The following is a 16,315-nucleotide window of genomic DNA, read 5'->3' on the forward strand; positions in this document are numbered from 1 at the left end:
AAAGGCCCAGGGAAGGGAGCTGTCACCAGGGTTGCCCGCTGGTGGCATTCTCCTGTGGCCCCCTGACTCCTAGGCCAGTGCCTTCTCTCCACTCACCTGCTGGCCATCAGGTTTCCTGGAGCATCTACAGCTTCTGACCTCCTGGGCACGGTCGCAGAAATAGGGATGTGAAATGCAATTAGATAATCGCCTCCACCCTCCGTCAGCTTGCCGGCTGCGAAGCCTCAAACGAAAGCTGTCACTGGAAGAAAAAGGGCCCCAATTCTGTGAGGCTCAGTGGGCAGAGCTAGAAACAGTGGGGTGACGTTCCAAGGGGGTAGCCACTTACCAGCTGTGTGGCCTGGGCAAGCTGTTCATCCTCTCTGCACCGCAGATTCTTTCTCTAAACACAGGGCATGACAAGCGCCATTTGTAGGGCTGTCGTGAGGATTCAACCAAAATAATCCACGTAATAAAGGTGCTTAGGGTCATGCCTGGCCCTCTAGGTAGTAGCTGCTGCTATTATTGTTCTTCTTTTTTTTTTTTTTTTTTTTTTTTTTTCCGGTATGCGGGCCTCTCACTGTTGTGGCCTCTCCCGCTGCGGAGCACAGGCTCCGGACGCGCAGGCCCAGCGGCCATGGCTCACGGGCTTAGTTGCTCCGCGGCATGTGGGATCTTCCCGGACCAGGGCACGAACCCGTGTCTCCTGCATCGGCAGGCGGATTCTCAACCACTGCGCCACCAGGGAAGCCCTATTGTTCTTCTTGTTGATATCTAACTCACCTACGAAAGCACATTATGATATGAAAGTATCCAGGACAGAAATGGGCTGCCTTGTGAGGCAGTGAGATCCCTGACATTGGCAGGGCCCAAAGCAAAGTCAAATAGTCATATACCAAAGCTCTAGGGAGGGATTCCTGCTTGGGTTAGGAAGTGGGCCTAGGTGGCCCTACAGTCCCTTTCCCTCTTAGAGTCTATATTGTCATTATAGAGGTGAACGAAGCAGAAGAAGTAGGCTCAGAGAGGTCACACACTGTGCCAAGGCCACACAGGACTGGAATCCAGGCGTCCTGCCTACCCCTCCCCTTGGTGGATTATTCGTGGCAGCTTCAGAACTAGGAAAGAGAGAGGTTTGGTAGGGTCTCAAAGGTGATGGATAGTACTCAGCCATAAAAAGGAATGATATTTTGCCATTTGTGACAACATGGATGGACCTGAGGGTAATGAAATAAGTCAGACAGAGAAAGCCAAATACTGTATGTTTTCATTTATACGTGGAATCTAAAAAATGAAACAAACAAATGAATATAACAAAACAGAAACAGACTCAGAGATACTGAGAACAGACTGGTGGTTGCCAGAGGGGTGAGTGGTGTCGGGGAGGGGTAAAATGGGTGGAGAGGATTAAGAGCTACAAACTACCAGATATCAAACAGATAGGCTACAAGGATGCAATGCACAGCACAGGAATATAGCCATTATTATTTATAGTATCTGTATACGGAGTATGACCTATAAAAATATTGAATTACTGCACCTGTACACCTGAAACTAACGTAATATTGTAAGTCAACTATACTTCAATACGGAAAAAAAAAAAAAAAAAAAAAAAAGGCGATGGGAGGCATCCCCTGGGCTTTGAACATCTTCCCAGACAATCACTAGATGGAAGCGGATTTGGGCTGATTTGTTTGGTTCTGACCCTGCCGCCCTCCGTCCTGTGCCATGCCCCGGGGGGCAGGGGCAGCGCTCCGGTTGCAGGAGTGCAGGCCAAGCAGGTGGAGTTCGCAGAGAACCAGAGAGCCTGCTGTGCTGCCACACGGCCTGCTCTCCTCACTGCCTGCCCTTGGCCGTGGCGCCTGTGATTTCAGGGGGCCGGCAGGGGAGGTGCTGACCTAGCAGGGAGGGCAGGGACCATTGGCCCTCGCCCTGGCTGTTCTGGGCCTAAAATAAAAGTCATCTCAGAAAGAAAGACCAGTGAAAGATGGCCCAGGGTCTGGGCGTGGGGCAAAAGCACCCAGGTCAGAGGCTCTGGGGCTGTCGTAACCCCGGAGTGGAGGGTCCGGGTGCCTGGGAGGAAGTCAGCCAAAGGAGGCCCCGCTTTGTGTGCCCTCCCAGCGCCCCAGCCTCGGACGCCAGGCACGGTCGGGTCGGGGAAACGGCCCCCAGTCTGGGCTTCCATCCTGGCTGAGTGACCCTGGGCCTGTGCAGAGACGGTAAATGCAACACAGCGAGGCAGACGTCACCAAGCAGTCACCACACTTGTTCCCTCTGGGCCTAGATTCAGCCTCAGAACCTTCCTCAGAATGATACCCCAGGCGGCTGCTATCAGAGGGTTTGACCTTGGCACAGAAAACCGAGCTCAATTCGCTTCGGCTTTCCTCTGGAGAAAAGGCACAAGAATCCCTATCCCTCCTACATCTTAGGCTTGTGAGGAGAGCAGTCAAGGTTATTTGCAAGCCCTGGCAGGTGGCACCTGTTGCAGGCAGGCTGGGAGACGATGGGCGAGACGGGTGGCTGCACCTCGTGGAGTTGCCTGCAGCGTCGGAAGTGACAGTTTCAATGTACGTATAGGTAGAGTTTGAAAACACGAGGCCTAGTGAAAAAAGTACAAAACGGAATAAGATACAACAATTTATGTAAAATAAAAACATAGGCCCATTGGTGTAAGATAACACTATTCAGTTTGCGTCGCCCACCCTGCAGAATGGACCGGGAGGCATTTTGTCCGACGCCATTTATTGAAAGTCTGGCACTGAACCCCAGGAAGGGTGCAAGGGAGTTGAAAAAATGATCCTTGCCTTCCACGAACTTGGAGACAGCCTGTATTTAGTGAGCACCTACTGTATACCAAGGCCCAGATGTGCACCAAGCCCAATGGACTGTGTAAGGTGGCAGCCTATTCGCCGTTGGAGCACTTTGAGGGTTCAGGGGTCAGTTTCCTGCAGGTCATTCTGAACTGGGAGACAGACAGAGGAAGGGCATCTGGGCGGGTACAGTTGGAGTTACTTCTCAGAGGAAACTTTGATGTCATCCCCTGCCTTCCCTGGGGCTGCAGGACACAAGGACTGACCTCTGTGGGCCAGGCAAGGTCATTTTCTAGCACCCGAGAGGAAGCTGGATCTGGAATGATCCTCTCCCCCACCTCGGTGTCTCTACAGAGACCCACATTCCTGGGACTCCTGTATTGAGCACACTGGGGTCCCCACACGTCCCCGGGACCTCCCGGTTTGCCTGGGGCTGGTTCCCGTCAACTGGGGGGCTATCACTGATGGTGCCCCCATCCCCACAGTGTGTACCTGCTGCTCCACCTGCAGGACCTGGAAAGGTGAGTAGACAACCAGCACCTCTGCAGCGTGCGGGACTCGCCGCGGGAGGAGGCTCTAACCACGAGCTGGTGTCAGACCTGGGGGCTCCCTTTCAGCTGCAGGATCTGGGGGGTGGAGTCGGGAGGTTACCTCCTTAGAACAGCAAACATGTATTACCCTACAGCGAAGCCCAGCTAGACATCTGGGAGCGGCTTACCTGGGTGGTCTGGCTCAGGGACTCTCAAGAGTTCTGGTCGGGATGTCGGCCAGGGCTGCAGCCATCTGAAGGCTTGACTGAAGATGGCTGCCTTGTGGACTGTTGGCTGGAGGCCTCAGATCCTCACCACACGGGCCTCTCTGGGGCTGCTTGGGCATCCTTACAACATGGCAGCTGGCTTCACCCAGAGTGAGTGATGCAGGAGAGAGAGGGCAAGCGGGAAGCCACAGTACCTTTGAGGACCTGGTCAGAAGTCGCACACCACCACTTCTGCCTGATTCTGTTGGCTGGAAGTGAGTCATTCAGTCCAGCGCACACTCAAGGGGAGGGGAGTTCATCTCCACCTCTCGAAGGGAGGAGCGTTTAAAACCATCCCAGGGTCATAGTTCCTTGTGCTCTGGGTGAGGATGACACAGGCACTTACCCAGCTCCTCTGAAGTGATGGAGCCCCAGGGGTTTCGGTCCTTGTGCAGCCAAGGGAGCCCTGGTCCTGCTTTGCCACTTACCAGCTGTGTAACTATGTGCAAATCACCGAACCACCCTAAGCCTTGATTTGCTTCAAACAGAGATAAAGATCCCCGCTTCCCCCCTTTCACTGTGCTGTTGTGAAAATGTCTCTGAAAGGGCTTTTTTTTTTTTTTTTTTTTTTTTTTTTTTTTTGTGAAAGGGCTTTCTGCAGGGCGGTGATCGTGATTACTGTTACAGCCAGGAGACCTCAGGGAGGGGAGGGGCCTGGGCTCTCCCCAGCCCGGCAGGCCCCTGCTGCTACCCTCCCTGGGTGTGGGTGATAGCTCAGCCACGTGGTTCTCTCCTGACCTGCTCCTGCGCTTTCCCTGACCTTAACTAGACACGCGAGGGACCAGAGATGGTGCTGGGCTAACCCAGCCCCCTCTGCTCCCCCCCCCCCCATGAAGGAGGTGCCTTTGGCTCAGAAGGTGAGAGGGGCCGCCCCTGGCCTGCAGCCGCTGGCTGGTGCGAGGGGAGGAGACGGGCACGCCTGGCGCCCTTGTTGCCTGCGCCCCCGGCCCCGGTGCCGCTGAGACGTGGCTCGTGCCTCCCATATCCGTGGAGGGCAGGAGGACGTGGAGCTGCGTTCGGAGCAGGGTCCTGTTTTCCCTTTATTTCTTCAGTTTTAAGACTTTTCAGTGCTAAGGTTTTCAAAGGTCTGTAGAAGGCATGGGGGTTTTGGAGGCCATACACCTAATGAGAACAGACGGTCCAAGGAGTCCTGAGCAGGGCCGCGGAGACCAGCATCGTGCTGAAACAGAGGATGTATATATGCTCAGCAAGGACAAAAGGAACGGAGGGGCTGCACGCAGCTGTTTCCAGCAGTAGCGGCCAAGGCTCGAGCCTGGTGGACGTACGAGTTCGTGGGGAACAACCACGGTGTCCCAGGCAATTACGGTTATTTCTGTCTCGTCACCCTTTACAATTTGGAGTTTGTAAATTCCATGAGCCACTCAGAAAGCCTCTCCTTCCGGGATCTTGTCACTCGGGGGACCAGGGAGAGGAGAGATGCCTTCTCCTCCGTTCTTGCCTCGTGGGCCTGCTCTGTGCTGCTCTCTGCACGGGGAAGCCCTCGCCCTCCCCATGACACCTGGTGGTTTCATAGTCAGAGGCTGCCTTTCCAGTACGTTTAAATAGAATTACAGCTGATTGTGGGAACTGAGTAGAGTTTGGTCTTCCTGGGAGCTGCGGGGATGGGGGCTTCTTGGGGACTGGACAGCAGGTCGGGCTCGCTGGAGGCCTCCGGCTGGGGTGGCCCTGCTCAGAGTTGTGACCTGGGAGCCTTTGCCCCAGCCCTGCCTTGCTTTGGCCCTCTTGACACCCAGGGTCCTGGAGTTCTTCCCCGTCTCCCTAAGGTCTTCTTGCGAGGAACCAGCTAGTGACTTGTCCACACCATTTCCCCCTGTGATGGTGGGAAAAACCCTTGGCTCTCCAGGCCTCAGTCTCCTCCTCTGTAAAGGGGAGGGGGGTGCATTTTGAGTTCGATGCCCCTGGGGCCCTTCCAGCTCTGACCCGTTTTCTGCGGGCGGGCGGGTGAAGGGCGCTGAGTGTGAAGTGTCAGCAGATGGTGTGGGGGGAGGTTGGTCTCACACCCGGGGCTGGGACAGTGATGCTGGGAGAGAGGATTTCAGGGGGTCACAGACGCTTTGGTCAGAGGGGCCCTCCTGGTCCCCCGAAATGATTTCCATCTGTGCGTCTCAGGCAGCAGGAGAACATTCTGCTCCATTCCTGCCCATCTGTTAATCGTTTCCTGTTGTCTCCTACACATCTGTCTCTCTTTTTCTGTGCTTCTGTTATTCTCTCTCTCTCCCGCTCCTACCTACCGCCCTTTCTCCCCTCTTTTCTCTCTACCTGCCTTGATGTTATAGAGAGCTGAAAACTGAATTCTATTACTGCTTGAAATTAGTCATAGAGGTGGGGTTTTTTTTTTCCTTTTTTTTTAAAAAAAATCAAGTGTATGGGACATATAAAAAGCAGAGTCATCTCTTTTTAATCCTCTCTATTAAAAGAAAGAGAGACTTGCATCTTTCTTGAGGGTGGCCCCGGGGCAGTTTCTTTCCTCAGCAGCCGGAGCCGTCAGAGGTTTGGAGCGCGGGGCGGAGAGAGCGCGTGTGTCCGTGTGTGTATACCTGTGTGTGTGCACGAACGCTCACACGTGTGTGTGAGTTTCATCCCCAGAGGTCCTTCCCTAACAGAATATATTCTCTTCTTTCTCCTCGGTGGCTGTCGGGGACGCTGATGTGAGTGTTTCAGATGGGCGTGCGCTCCTCCAGATGCCTTTGCTGACTTTCATTAACGGCTCCCACTAACGTGTGCTGCGGGGGAGTGTTTGCTAACCCGGGGTGTTTGCCGCACTGGTGGGATGGGGAGGCCCGGGCCTCCCGCAGAAGGACCAGCTCGGCCTTGGAGGGCTGGGAGTTTCTCCCTCCCTGGCCTCTCCACGGAGAGAAGAGGTGCAGCTGCTCCCTAGCCTGCTGGAGACAACGTCTGCTAATACAGAAAGTCAGTCAAGGCCACACACACTCACTCGCCCGCTGTGGAAAATAAGAGCGACCCCTGTCCTTTGCTAGAGGCCGCGCAGCCTCGGGCACCACGGTCAGCTCTGCGGGCTCAAGGCCTTGGCTGCCGTTCCTTGAGATTTGGAGGTGGTTGTGGCCGTGACCTTGCATGAGATACTCCTCATACAAGTTGTCTTCAGGAGCCATCAGAGTATTAAGATGTGGGCAGCAGTACCCTTTTGGGTGAGAACCTATTCAGTCACAAATTCTGTTAGGATCTACAGGGAGAGGGGGGCTGAGGAGGCCCACCATCGAAGTTTCTGCCCAGCCACTCATCTTCGTCTTGGCGCCCGTCTTGGTGGGACCGGTTCTGTGGGGTGTGTATCTTCATTTATACTCCTCCCCGTTCCACAAAGGATTTAAGTCTGGTTGTGGAAATACAGATGACGAATTGAACCAACTAAGAAAAATGAAGCTTGAGAGAAAGGGAATCGGCAGGTAAGATGGAGGCAGAGTGAGAAGAAAAGTTTAAGTGCATGTCACAAAGTCACAGACTGTCCAAGATGCTGGGCTTCCTGGCAGCCAGTGCAAAGAGGGAAACGCAGTTAAGAGATTCAGCGTCACAACACGGTAGCCAACCGGAGGCTCAGCTTGTCCACAGTGGGTCCCGAGAGTCAGGCAGAACATTACAAACAACATTCTTGGCAGAAACCCTCCATGAACCCAGGGAGCAGTGTGATTCTTCTCTTTTTAGCAGGTTCTCTCCTCTGTGGCCTCCATCCGAAGCTACTTCCAGCCCCCAAGCTGCCCACACTAACCTCCTTTCCTCCCCACCTCTGCTGAGTTGAATGATTGTTTTCTATTCCTGCCTGGATATCTGGGTTCCCCTTGATCCATCACTCTGAGTGGGCCAGAGGGTCACTTCTTTTCTACCCTTCAGTCCATGCTCAAGGATGCAGTGGAGAACAAACTCAAAGCCATTTTTGTTTCAGTCCTGAGATAGTTGTTGTTATGATGACTATTATTATTTTGGTAATGTGTGAGTTCATTGCTCAGCCTCAGTGAATCCAGACCATGTGAGCAGGCTGAATTGTTCGATGCCTGAGGATGTTTTGGTGACTCTGGGCTGCCCTCTGAACCCCAGAGTGATCAGGACAGAGAAAGCCCTGGCCCCGGATTTAGAGGGAACCACGTGTGCAGAGGCACAGACTCAGACCAGTCCCCTAGCCCGTTCTCAGGATGTGGGGTTCTGTGCTGGGGCGGACGGAGCTGGCCAGGCTGCTTCTGCAGTTTCTGGCCTGGTCTGAGAGCTTTCGGGCCTGGGCCGGCCTGTCTCTTTTTCCTCCTGGCAGGTGTCCAGAAGGAATGTCCTTGTGATAGGTGTCGAGTTCTGATTTGGGACAAGAGCCAAGCCCTCTGAGATGGTATCAGGTCTCCACCTCGGTTAGTGGACGAGCAGCCACTGTGGGTACAACCCTGGGGTCAGGTGCTCAGAGGGGCCGAGAATCATCAGCCATGGCTCAGGATGCTTTCTGTGGGGCTGAGGCAGTGAGACTGACGGACAGGAGGAGCAGGGTGCGCAGCACAGGCCATGTGGTACACATTCCAAGCCCCGCTGGGAGCAGAGGCGCCAGGCAGGACCGGAGCGTTCAGGGAGGGCTCCCTGGAGTTGCCAGCCTTCATGTTCCTCAGTCCTAAGGATGCAGCTGATTTGGCCAGGGGAAGGGACCAGAGGGAACCTAAACCCGGAGGAGACAGGCTCGGGGATGCACTGGAGCAAAAAAACGCAAAGGAAGTTTAATCATCTCGGGCTTGGCTCTTCCTCAGGTGCTGTCTGAGCGGGTTGCTCCCAGCCTACAGTTCAGCTTTGAAATCCGTGGTTAAGGCAGCCCTGCTCTCGTGCTGCCTCCTGCCGGCTGTTGCGAGTATAGCAGCAATGCCCGGGAAAGCGGCTCAAGATTAGGCTTCTGCTGTCTGTTTTACTAAGCCCGCACCGGGTGCTGTTATTTCCCCTTTTGATGGAGAGAACACATTTGGTGGCTGAAAATGGTTTGGGGAGAAGTAGCAGGGTGTCCCAGAAAGAGCTCTGGTTTTTATCTGTAGGCCTCGGGGTGGTTGGACCAGGTGATCTGAGGGCCCCCTGGCTGTGCATTCTGTGATTCTAGGTAAAAACAATATACGAAGCCTAGAAAGATGTGTCTCTGGGTGTCAGATAAACTGGGTATGGGCAGGAGGTATTTTATCTCTCGACTGAGATAGGCCCACGTGGCCAGATGAGATGGACTGTGCTCAGCACTGAACATTGCAAAAAAATACCGTGCGCTCAGTGACGTGAATCCATTCTGGTGCTTTCCCTGTGGATCAGTCACGGCAGACCAAAACAGGAATCCTGCTGTCGTTTTTGAGGGGAAGACTGCTGCTAGAGTCTCCTTCCACTAGGCTCCTTTGCTTCTCTAGGACTTGGCCTTTGAAATGAAAAATCTACATAGCTTTGCTTAAGGTTCTCTCGGAAGGCTTCCTGGCATTTTACATCCTGTCTCTTAAAGGATGCTTGGAGGTGAATGTGCAAGTGTAATTAAGGCACTGTCAGCATTGCTGGTTTGTATTATAGAAAACTGTGCTATTCCTCTCCAGAGGTCACTGCCACCATCTTTTCTAGAGATTCTTTCCTGGAGCATTCTTCTGGTATGGCCTCGCAGCTCTAAGCTGCAGGGTTAAGACATGTCTCAGTTAAGGCAGCGCTGTCCCCACCTCCCCTGGTTGCTTATCGGTAGATTCTGAAGCCTGTGCTCGTTCCCATGCACAGCGCCTGACCAGTCTCACAGTTGCAATGATCCTGGATCCTCTGCAGTATCGCTGGAGGATACCGGGGCCTCGGCTCTCCTAACCGGCCTGGCTTGCCGTGCTGTGTGCCTAACTTTGAGCTTGCGTGCCCTTCTTCGCTCCTTTCTACACTGATCCCCCCTCGCTGTACTTTGTCTCCTCTGCATAGATTGTAAATGGACATTCAGTGGTTGAGGGGGATGTGAATGAGGGTGGTGTGAAGGCATGGGAGCCTCACCAGGTCCAAAACCCACTGGCGTTTTCCGATGAGGAGGAGGAAGACCTGCTGGATTTCATGTACAAGTATAAAGCACCTCGAAGGACGGAGTTCCCCCTGGAGGTACACGGTGTTGGGGGCTGCGGGGCGGAGCGTGTGTTTGCACAAAGGGCTCTGCCCTGGAGAACTGGGGCTCCTGGGAGCGGCATCTCTTGGGGCGCCCAACATCTCCTGAGTGCCTGGGGCGGGGACACCTCCCTCCATCAAACAGGCAGGACAAGCCACTACGTAGCGTCCAGCTACTTGCCAAGGGGCAAAAAAGACCCTACTACTTTTATTTGGAAATAGGAGAGGTGAGACAGTGCCTAGGGATTAAAAAAACAAACAAACAAGAAACCCAACTACCAGCCTAAGGTGATGTGTGAATGAAAAGCAACCAAATGAGTGTTTTGGAGGAAGAAAAACTCAGAATGTGTTCTATGACAAGTCTTTATAAATAAAGCGTGTTCATCCCTGTATCTCCATGACACCGTAGTGCCTGGTACAACATAGATGTTCAGAAAATGTTACAGAAGGGGCACAGCCCTTCGAAATGACCAAAACAATACACTTTATCTGTGTACTCTTGCCAGTTGTAGATGCAGATGGAGTTCTGGCAGCAGGAGGGCCACGCCTAGAGCCTCAGGGCCTTGCTTTGTGCGGGGTCACCAGCCTTGGGCTGGGGTGTAGGGCCCGCAGGATCGGGGGACCCCAGAGTCTTCCTCCCTGTCCCATCACATCTCCCCTCCTTCCCCTCCTGCTGACACTGCGGCCTGAGAGTCCCTCTGAGGCCAAGTTGGGAGTCCCTCCTGCCCACAGAGCAGAGACCCTTGTGAGACTCGGGCGAGGCAGTGCACGGAAAGGCTGACCTCCTTCCCAGAGGGCAGGGAAGGTGCCAGAACCAATCTAGGTCCTGAGGCGTTGTGCCTTTTTGCTTTTGTTTTTGTACAGCTGAGCAAACTGCTTTACTGTTTATGGTTAAAGTGCTTGAGGCAGATCCCTAAAACAGAGGGTTTCACCGATTCTTTCCTTACTGTGTCCAGAGGTGGCTGGTAAACATTTCCTAGTCCCAGAGGTGTAGCGTGAGGACTCAGGATGGGCAAGGCCAGAGCCTTCCGTTCCTGCTTCTTTCTCTTCTGCCTCCCTTCCGTGTGCCCGCTGGGCACCAAGCTCCTTGCTGGGACGTGGTGGTGAACTCGGCCCTGCTCCCAGGAAGTCACAGTGTGGCAGGGGACACAGTGCACAGAGCAGGCACGCTCCCCCGTGGGCGCAAAGTCCCCTGATGCCCTGTCACGTGCCAAACCATGTGAGAACCAAGGAGCTGGTCCTGGCTGTGAGTGGGCCATGTGGGTGGGGCTCAGGAGTGACTTCGGACAGAGAAGCGGGGAAGGACCTCTGGTCAGAAGGGATGGAGGGTATGAAAGGGCAGAGTGTAGAAAACGAAGCTGAGTACAGAGAGTTGGGGCCACTTGTGAACCCCCTTGAGTGCTACGCTAGAAAACATTTCCCTTTTCTTTTACCGTGATAGTCACTTCCTCTGTGATTTGTGTGTCCCATGGAAGGAGGGGTCCCTGGATAGTCATTTGTAGGGAGGATGAGATGGAACCCTTCATACTTAAAGGCAGTGTGTCCTCTGTTGTGTGGTTTGCTGTGCATGAAGGGATCTCACCTCCAGAAAGAGGACTGGAAATTTGGTGATGGAAATTTTAAGCACGTACCAAGTAACACGGGGCTGGTTCCCAGGGGAAGAGATGTGGAGGTCTTTCTGCTGAGTCACTTGGTAAGATCATTTTGCTCTCAAGGCAGAAACAAGATGTGTCATCCTTCTGTGTAGCCATTCCCTTGGGAGATCCAGGCACTTAGGAGAACATGAAGAGGGAGGCACCGGGCTCCTCACCTGGCTCAGCTTCATGGGGATGCTTGGGCCGTGACTCCGATTCCTACTGTGGACACTCCGAGCGGGCCCCCGGCCGCACCAGCCTCTTCACACACGTGTGCATTTGACCAAAGGAGCTGGAGTCTCAACACACACCCAGCCGGGTGCTGTCCTCGAAAGCTTCCACGCTATGCCAAATTGACGGGTCCTTTTTCTGTTTCCTCTACCAGGCACCGCCTAGATTCCTTCGATCTCGCTTCAGGAAGAAAAGTACCTCATCCTTGGCCACTGAAACCGCGTGAGTGAGACGAGCCAACAGCACTGGATCCACAGAATGTTTCTTCTCTGCCTTAAAGAGCTATTTATTCACTAATAACATAGAAACCCGCAAGCTGGTGTACTGAGCGTGCAGCCTCGGACATGGCCTTTCCTCTCTCCCCTGTTCCACTTTAAAAGAGTTTCCCTTCCCCACTCCTTTTCTTTCTTTTGCTGGGGAGAGGCTAAAGGGGAAGGTAGTGTGCTGGGGGTCAGCAGTTTTCCCCAACTGGACCGGCGTACAGACAGCAGTGTTTTAGAAATAGAATCACCCCCACTGCTGGGATGCACATTTGTAATTTCTTGGTTGCATACTTCGTTTTTTAGTCCTGTATATGCAAAGAAAGCAATTTTCTTTTTAACTTTTTTTTTGTTCTTGGTACTAGTACTTTGGATTACGATGTACATATTTACGGCTTTTGGCTTAATATAGTGGACTTGCAAGGGCTGCCAGAGGTTCTGATGTGTAAGAAAACTGCAAAAACAGAAGTGTAAAAAATTATTTTGATCCTAGAGAATGTCTCAGATGTGCTTATGAAGCTTCCAAATACAACTCGAGTACAACATCCCTTTTCCTACAGGCTGACGGTCCATATTCTTTAGACAGTTAGTCAACAGACCAGAGAAGTCTAGAATGAAGAGAGGCAACATTTTAGTAACGGGTGTGTGAGTGTAAGGAAGTCAGGGGAACAGCCTAGAATGAAAGTCACAGGAAGCTCGTCTCTCCCATGGATCCAGGATTAGGAGCTTCTGAATCCTTACGGAGGATTTATCATTGTCTTCGGCAGGAGCCTCGCCCTTGGTAGAACTTCTCTCGGGCATGTAGACTTCCAGAGCTGTTGTAAGGAATCATTTTGAGTGGTTCAGAAGTGCTTGACGATGACTGTGTCTCCATAATAGGACCCAGTGCTGTGACTGATTTCCCCAGGTAGAGGAGCCCACAGTGGGAGCGCCTTGTTTCAGGAAACGCTAAGTGAAAACCAACCCATCCACCCAAACAAAAGCAACCCTACAATCATGCTTTGTTTCAGATATGTGGTGAAGTACATCTGAGACACCTGGGTAACGATCCAAACGCTGGGTTCTAGAAAGGTTTCGGAGGTTGAGACCTTCGTGGATGAGACTTGCTCCCCAGCTCACGGGCAGCTCTGGCACATGCCCTCTGTTCCCTTCCTGGCCTGTGCAGAATGTGAACGAGAGAGATGTCGCACGCTCACGGGCGCTCGTACTTCATAGAAGCCCGCATCGCTTAGGAAGAGAACAAATCACTGTCTGAGGGGACTCCCCGCTTAGACTGAGAATTTTATCTGAAAAGAAGAATCTGGTTTAAATAGCATTTTGGTCTGAGGCAGCTGCTCTCCCCTGGTAGAGCTGAGCCTAAATGTAGGACTCATGTACTTACGCTTAGAGTTGGTGTTTCCTTTCCGTGTGATGCATGCAGCTGGGTCACAACCCAGCTACTTATAATACTTGGATTGTGTTTGTTCATAGATAGGCGCTGAACACTAGAGAGTGTTATGTACCACATAGAAGCTACTGTCAATCAGCTATCAACAGGCCCAGTTAAAGACTGGGCTACGCAAACATACATCAGTCTTTGCTGGTGACACATTGGCTGGATCTTAGCCACCTCCGACAGGGTTTGACTTGAAGTTGATTGTTACCAGATGTGCATATTTAAATCCCTTTTCCCCACAATGCCTCTGAAGGTGACTTTGTAATTTACAAAAGGATTTAGGAAAATAAACCTAAAAGCAAATTTGTGGTTCAGAGGGCAAACAGAGGCTGTCTGTTCATTGTCTGTGCCCCATACCCACTAATACCTAAACCCCTTAGGGAAGACAGAAAACCTGTTTTCTTCAAGCTCACTGAATAGTTTCAGACAGAGGAAAAATATATGCTTTAAAATGTATTTACCTGTCATTGGGAGTACCCAGAATTATGAAACAAAAGCAAAAAAAGCTTAACTTATTAAGCAGCTTTTTCGCAATTTTTTTTGCCAAAATAATAAATGCCTTTAGCAGCAGAGATTAAAATCCTATTGTGAACAAGCTATATTTTCACCATTTTACAATGGAGAGTTTTAACAAGTATGGGCTATGAAGTTTGCACTCAACTATGCCAAAAACAAGTTTGAAGCACTCTACTCTCAGACATGCTGTATTATTTCTCCTTTAAGATTTAAAAAATATAAAGGTATCCAAACTGCTGTCTTAATGTAACTATTTTTCCTTCAAGTGTTGGTTAGGGAGTTGGATTCTCTCTTAAAAACACTCACCGTACAACTGAGAGCAGCTGTCATATTTCTGGCAAAACATGTTTACTTATCCAACAAGCTGTATATTTGTGTGGACTGACATAAAATGTGAATGCCTCAAAGTGTACACGTAGTGATGTGGAGTTCTGTCTAGAGGATAAAACTGAATGTTTTTAATTGGCTGATTTACAGACACAGGCTGTTTACAAAATGCTAGCTGCAAAGTCTGTACTTTTCATGTAGTAATTTTCGGTTCTTTGCTATTGAGCACCTGTTCTGTTTCTGAGAAGATGAGACGTGGTATTGTATTTATAAACCGGAGAGTTAAGCATAATCCCTCCTGGCTTTGTGTGAATAGCTTGCTCACTTCGCTGGCCTCTGAAATGTGTGTTCTCTGTAGTATACTGTCCATGTGTCTGTGATAACAGTGCTTGTCAACCACGACCACCACTGAGTACCTTCCTAGTTGTTCACCTTGCACAGTATTGGAAATGGTAAACGATGTGTGCTTCATTCACAAACGGCACACAAGAGAGCTGGCATTCTGGACTGTGACTGTGTACACTTGCCCTTGGTTTATTTCTGTAATCCCCATAGAATGATCTGTAATCAAATAGTATACTGAACTGTGCATCAAAGGGATGTAAAATTACAGTATTCCAAAGGTTGAAGTTCTGCTGTTTTGTTATAATGCCTGATATATATCTTGAATAAAGTCTTAACATTTTTCTTTTAAAAGACATCTTTGTAATGTTGGGCTTATGAGGAAAGAGAAGATACTTAAAAACAAATGTATTCGTCAGCAAGGATTGGAAGCTGAGTACTCAGCCACTGACTGGCCTGGTGCCTGGCGACTTGGCTCTGTGCCTACTGCACAGAATTGTTGCAAAGAGAAAACAATTGATAGATATCTGTGCTTTGAAAACCAGTTGATCACATAAATATAAATCTGGTACTATGTTTGTTTTACATTTTTAAAGGTCACCAGTGGAAACTAGGTAGCTGTGAAAACAGGGTAGTTCACCTGCAAGGCAGTTTTAATTCTGCAAACAGAACTTTGGTCTGTTGCTTTCCTTCTAGGAACCTCTGTCCTCATCTGCAAATGCGGGAGAAGGGATGCAGCTCAGAAGAGGGCGGGGCACATGGAGATGCACCGGGAGTGATGGATGCCCTTAATGCCACTGCAGCCCTTGCCTTTAAGATATAAATGGGTACACGGACTTCCCTGGCGGTCCGGGGGTTAAGACTCCGCGCTTCCACTGCAGGGGGCGCGGGTTTGATCCCTGGTCGGGGAAGGTCCCACGTGCTGCATGGTGCTGCCAAAAAAAACACAAAAAAACAAAAGCAAAACCAAAAAAACCCCCAAAGACTTGGAAACTCAAAATCTGAAACGTCACAACGAAACACTCATTTTCTTTGCCTTTATAGTCCTATATGTTTGACACGAGGACTGTAAAGCATAGCAGCAGCAGGTAAAGAAGACGATACAGAGGACTGAAAGAAAGAAGGGATGCAAAGGAAGGCTGAAAATCCACTCATTAATCATTTCCTGAGCCAAGTCCAATGTCAACAGAACTGATATTAACCAGGTTAAGAGCTGACAAATAACAGAGAAGCAAAGTTATAAAATTTAAAAGCTGACTTGGTTCGGTGTCATAAAGAAGTATTTAGTATTTATGGTGCTAGATTACAGTCACTTGTTGATTTTGATGTGAATTTTCATATGCTGTTAGAAGACTTGGGGAAATACACAGGATTCCAAGGCGATGGACCCGGGTTCTGTGACTTACTGGCTGTATTTTGGGTAACGTATTTAACCTTCTGTGAGCTTCTGTGAGCTTCAGTTTCTGCACATCTAAACTAGGGACAGATAATATCTCCCTTGCAAGGTTGGTATGAGGGTTAGCCATCTTGTGGATACATGCTGGGACGTAGTAGGTGTTAAATAAATTCTACTTCTACATATACGTGAATGTCATTTAGATAGACCCTTTAATGTAATAAGATGTTTTGTTGTCAAACTATAAAATCACTGTAGATGATAAGCCCTGCTGCCCATAAAACAAAAATTACATGTATGAAAATTCCCTTTCCCCTAAATCACGTGCCTGTCAGCCCTTCCACTTCAGCCCATCTCTGGCTGCTGGGGCCTTAGCCAGCCCTTGTCTCTACCTCTCCTGCCCCTGGCCTAGAGGGGAAACCAAGGTGCTCTGAGGCCCAGAGACCCCTGTTGTCCACATTGCACTAAAAAGTCACGGAGGTGGTAGAAAAGGCTCCTC

At 50.8% G+C, this 16,315-nt stretch overlaps 1 protein-coding gene across 11 annotated transcripts in view; it reads left to right on the forward strand.

Annotated features, from left to right (window-relative positions):
• The window catches only part of REEP1 (receptor accessory protein 1), a 116,382-nt gene extending 101,608 nt beyond the window's left edge, over positions 1 to 14,774 (forward strand). For 6 of the 11 annotated variants that reach the window (XM_059079366.2, XM_067007264.1, XM_067007266.1 and 3 more), the window contains 3 exons: positions 3,272 to 3,307; positions 9,521 to 9,672; positions 11,695 to 14,774. In XM_059079366.2, the coding sequence (XP_058935349.1) occupies positions 3,272 to 3,307; positions 9,521 to 9,672; positions 11,695 to 11,766 (260 nt within the window). In that variant the 3' untranslated portion in view covers positions 11,767 to 14,774. Of the gene's footprint in view, positions 1 to 3,271; positions 3,308 to 9,501; positions 9,673 to 11,694 lie in introns of those variants that run through there. The other 5 variants (XM_067007271.1, XM_067007268.1, XM_067007270.1 and 2 more) reach the window with 3 other exon arrangements.
• Positions 14,775 to 16,315: the final 1,541 nt, after the last annotated feature.

Source organism: Kogia breviceps, chromosome 11 (assembly GCF_026419965.1).
Source record: "Kogia breviceps isolate mKogBre1 chromosome 11, mKogBre1 haplotype 1, whole genome shotgun sequence".
Lineage (NCBI taxonomy): Eukaryota > Metazoa > Chordata > Mammalia > Artiodactyla > Physeteridae > Kogia > Kogia breviceps.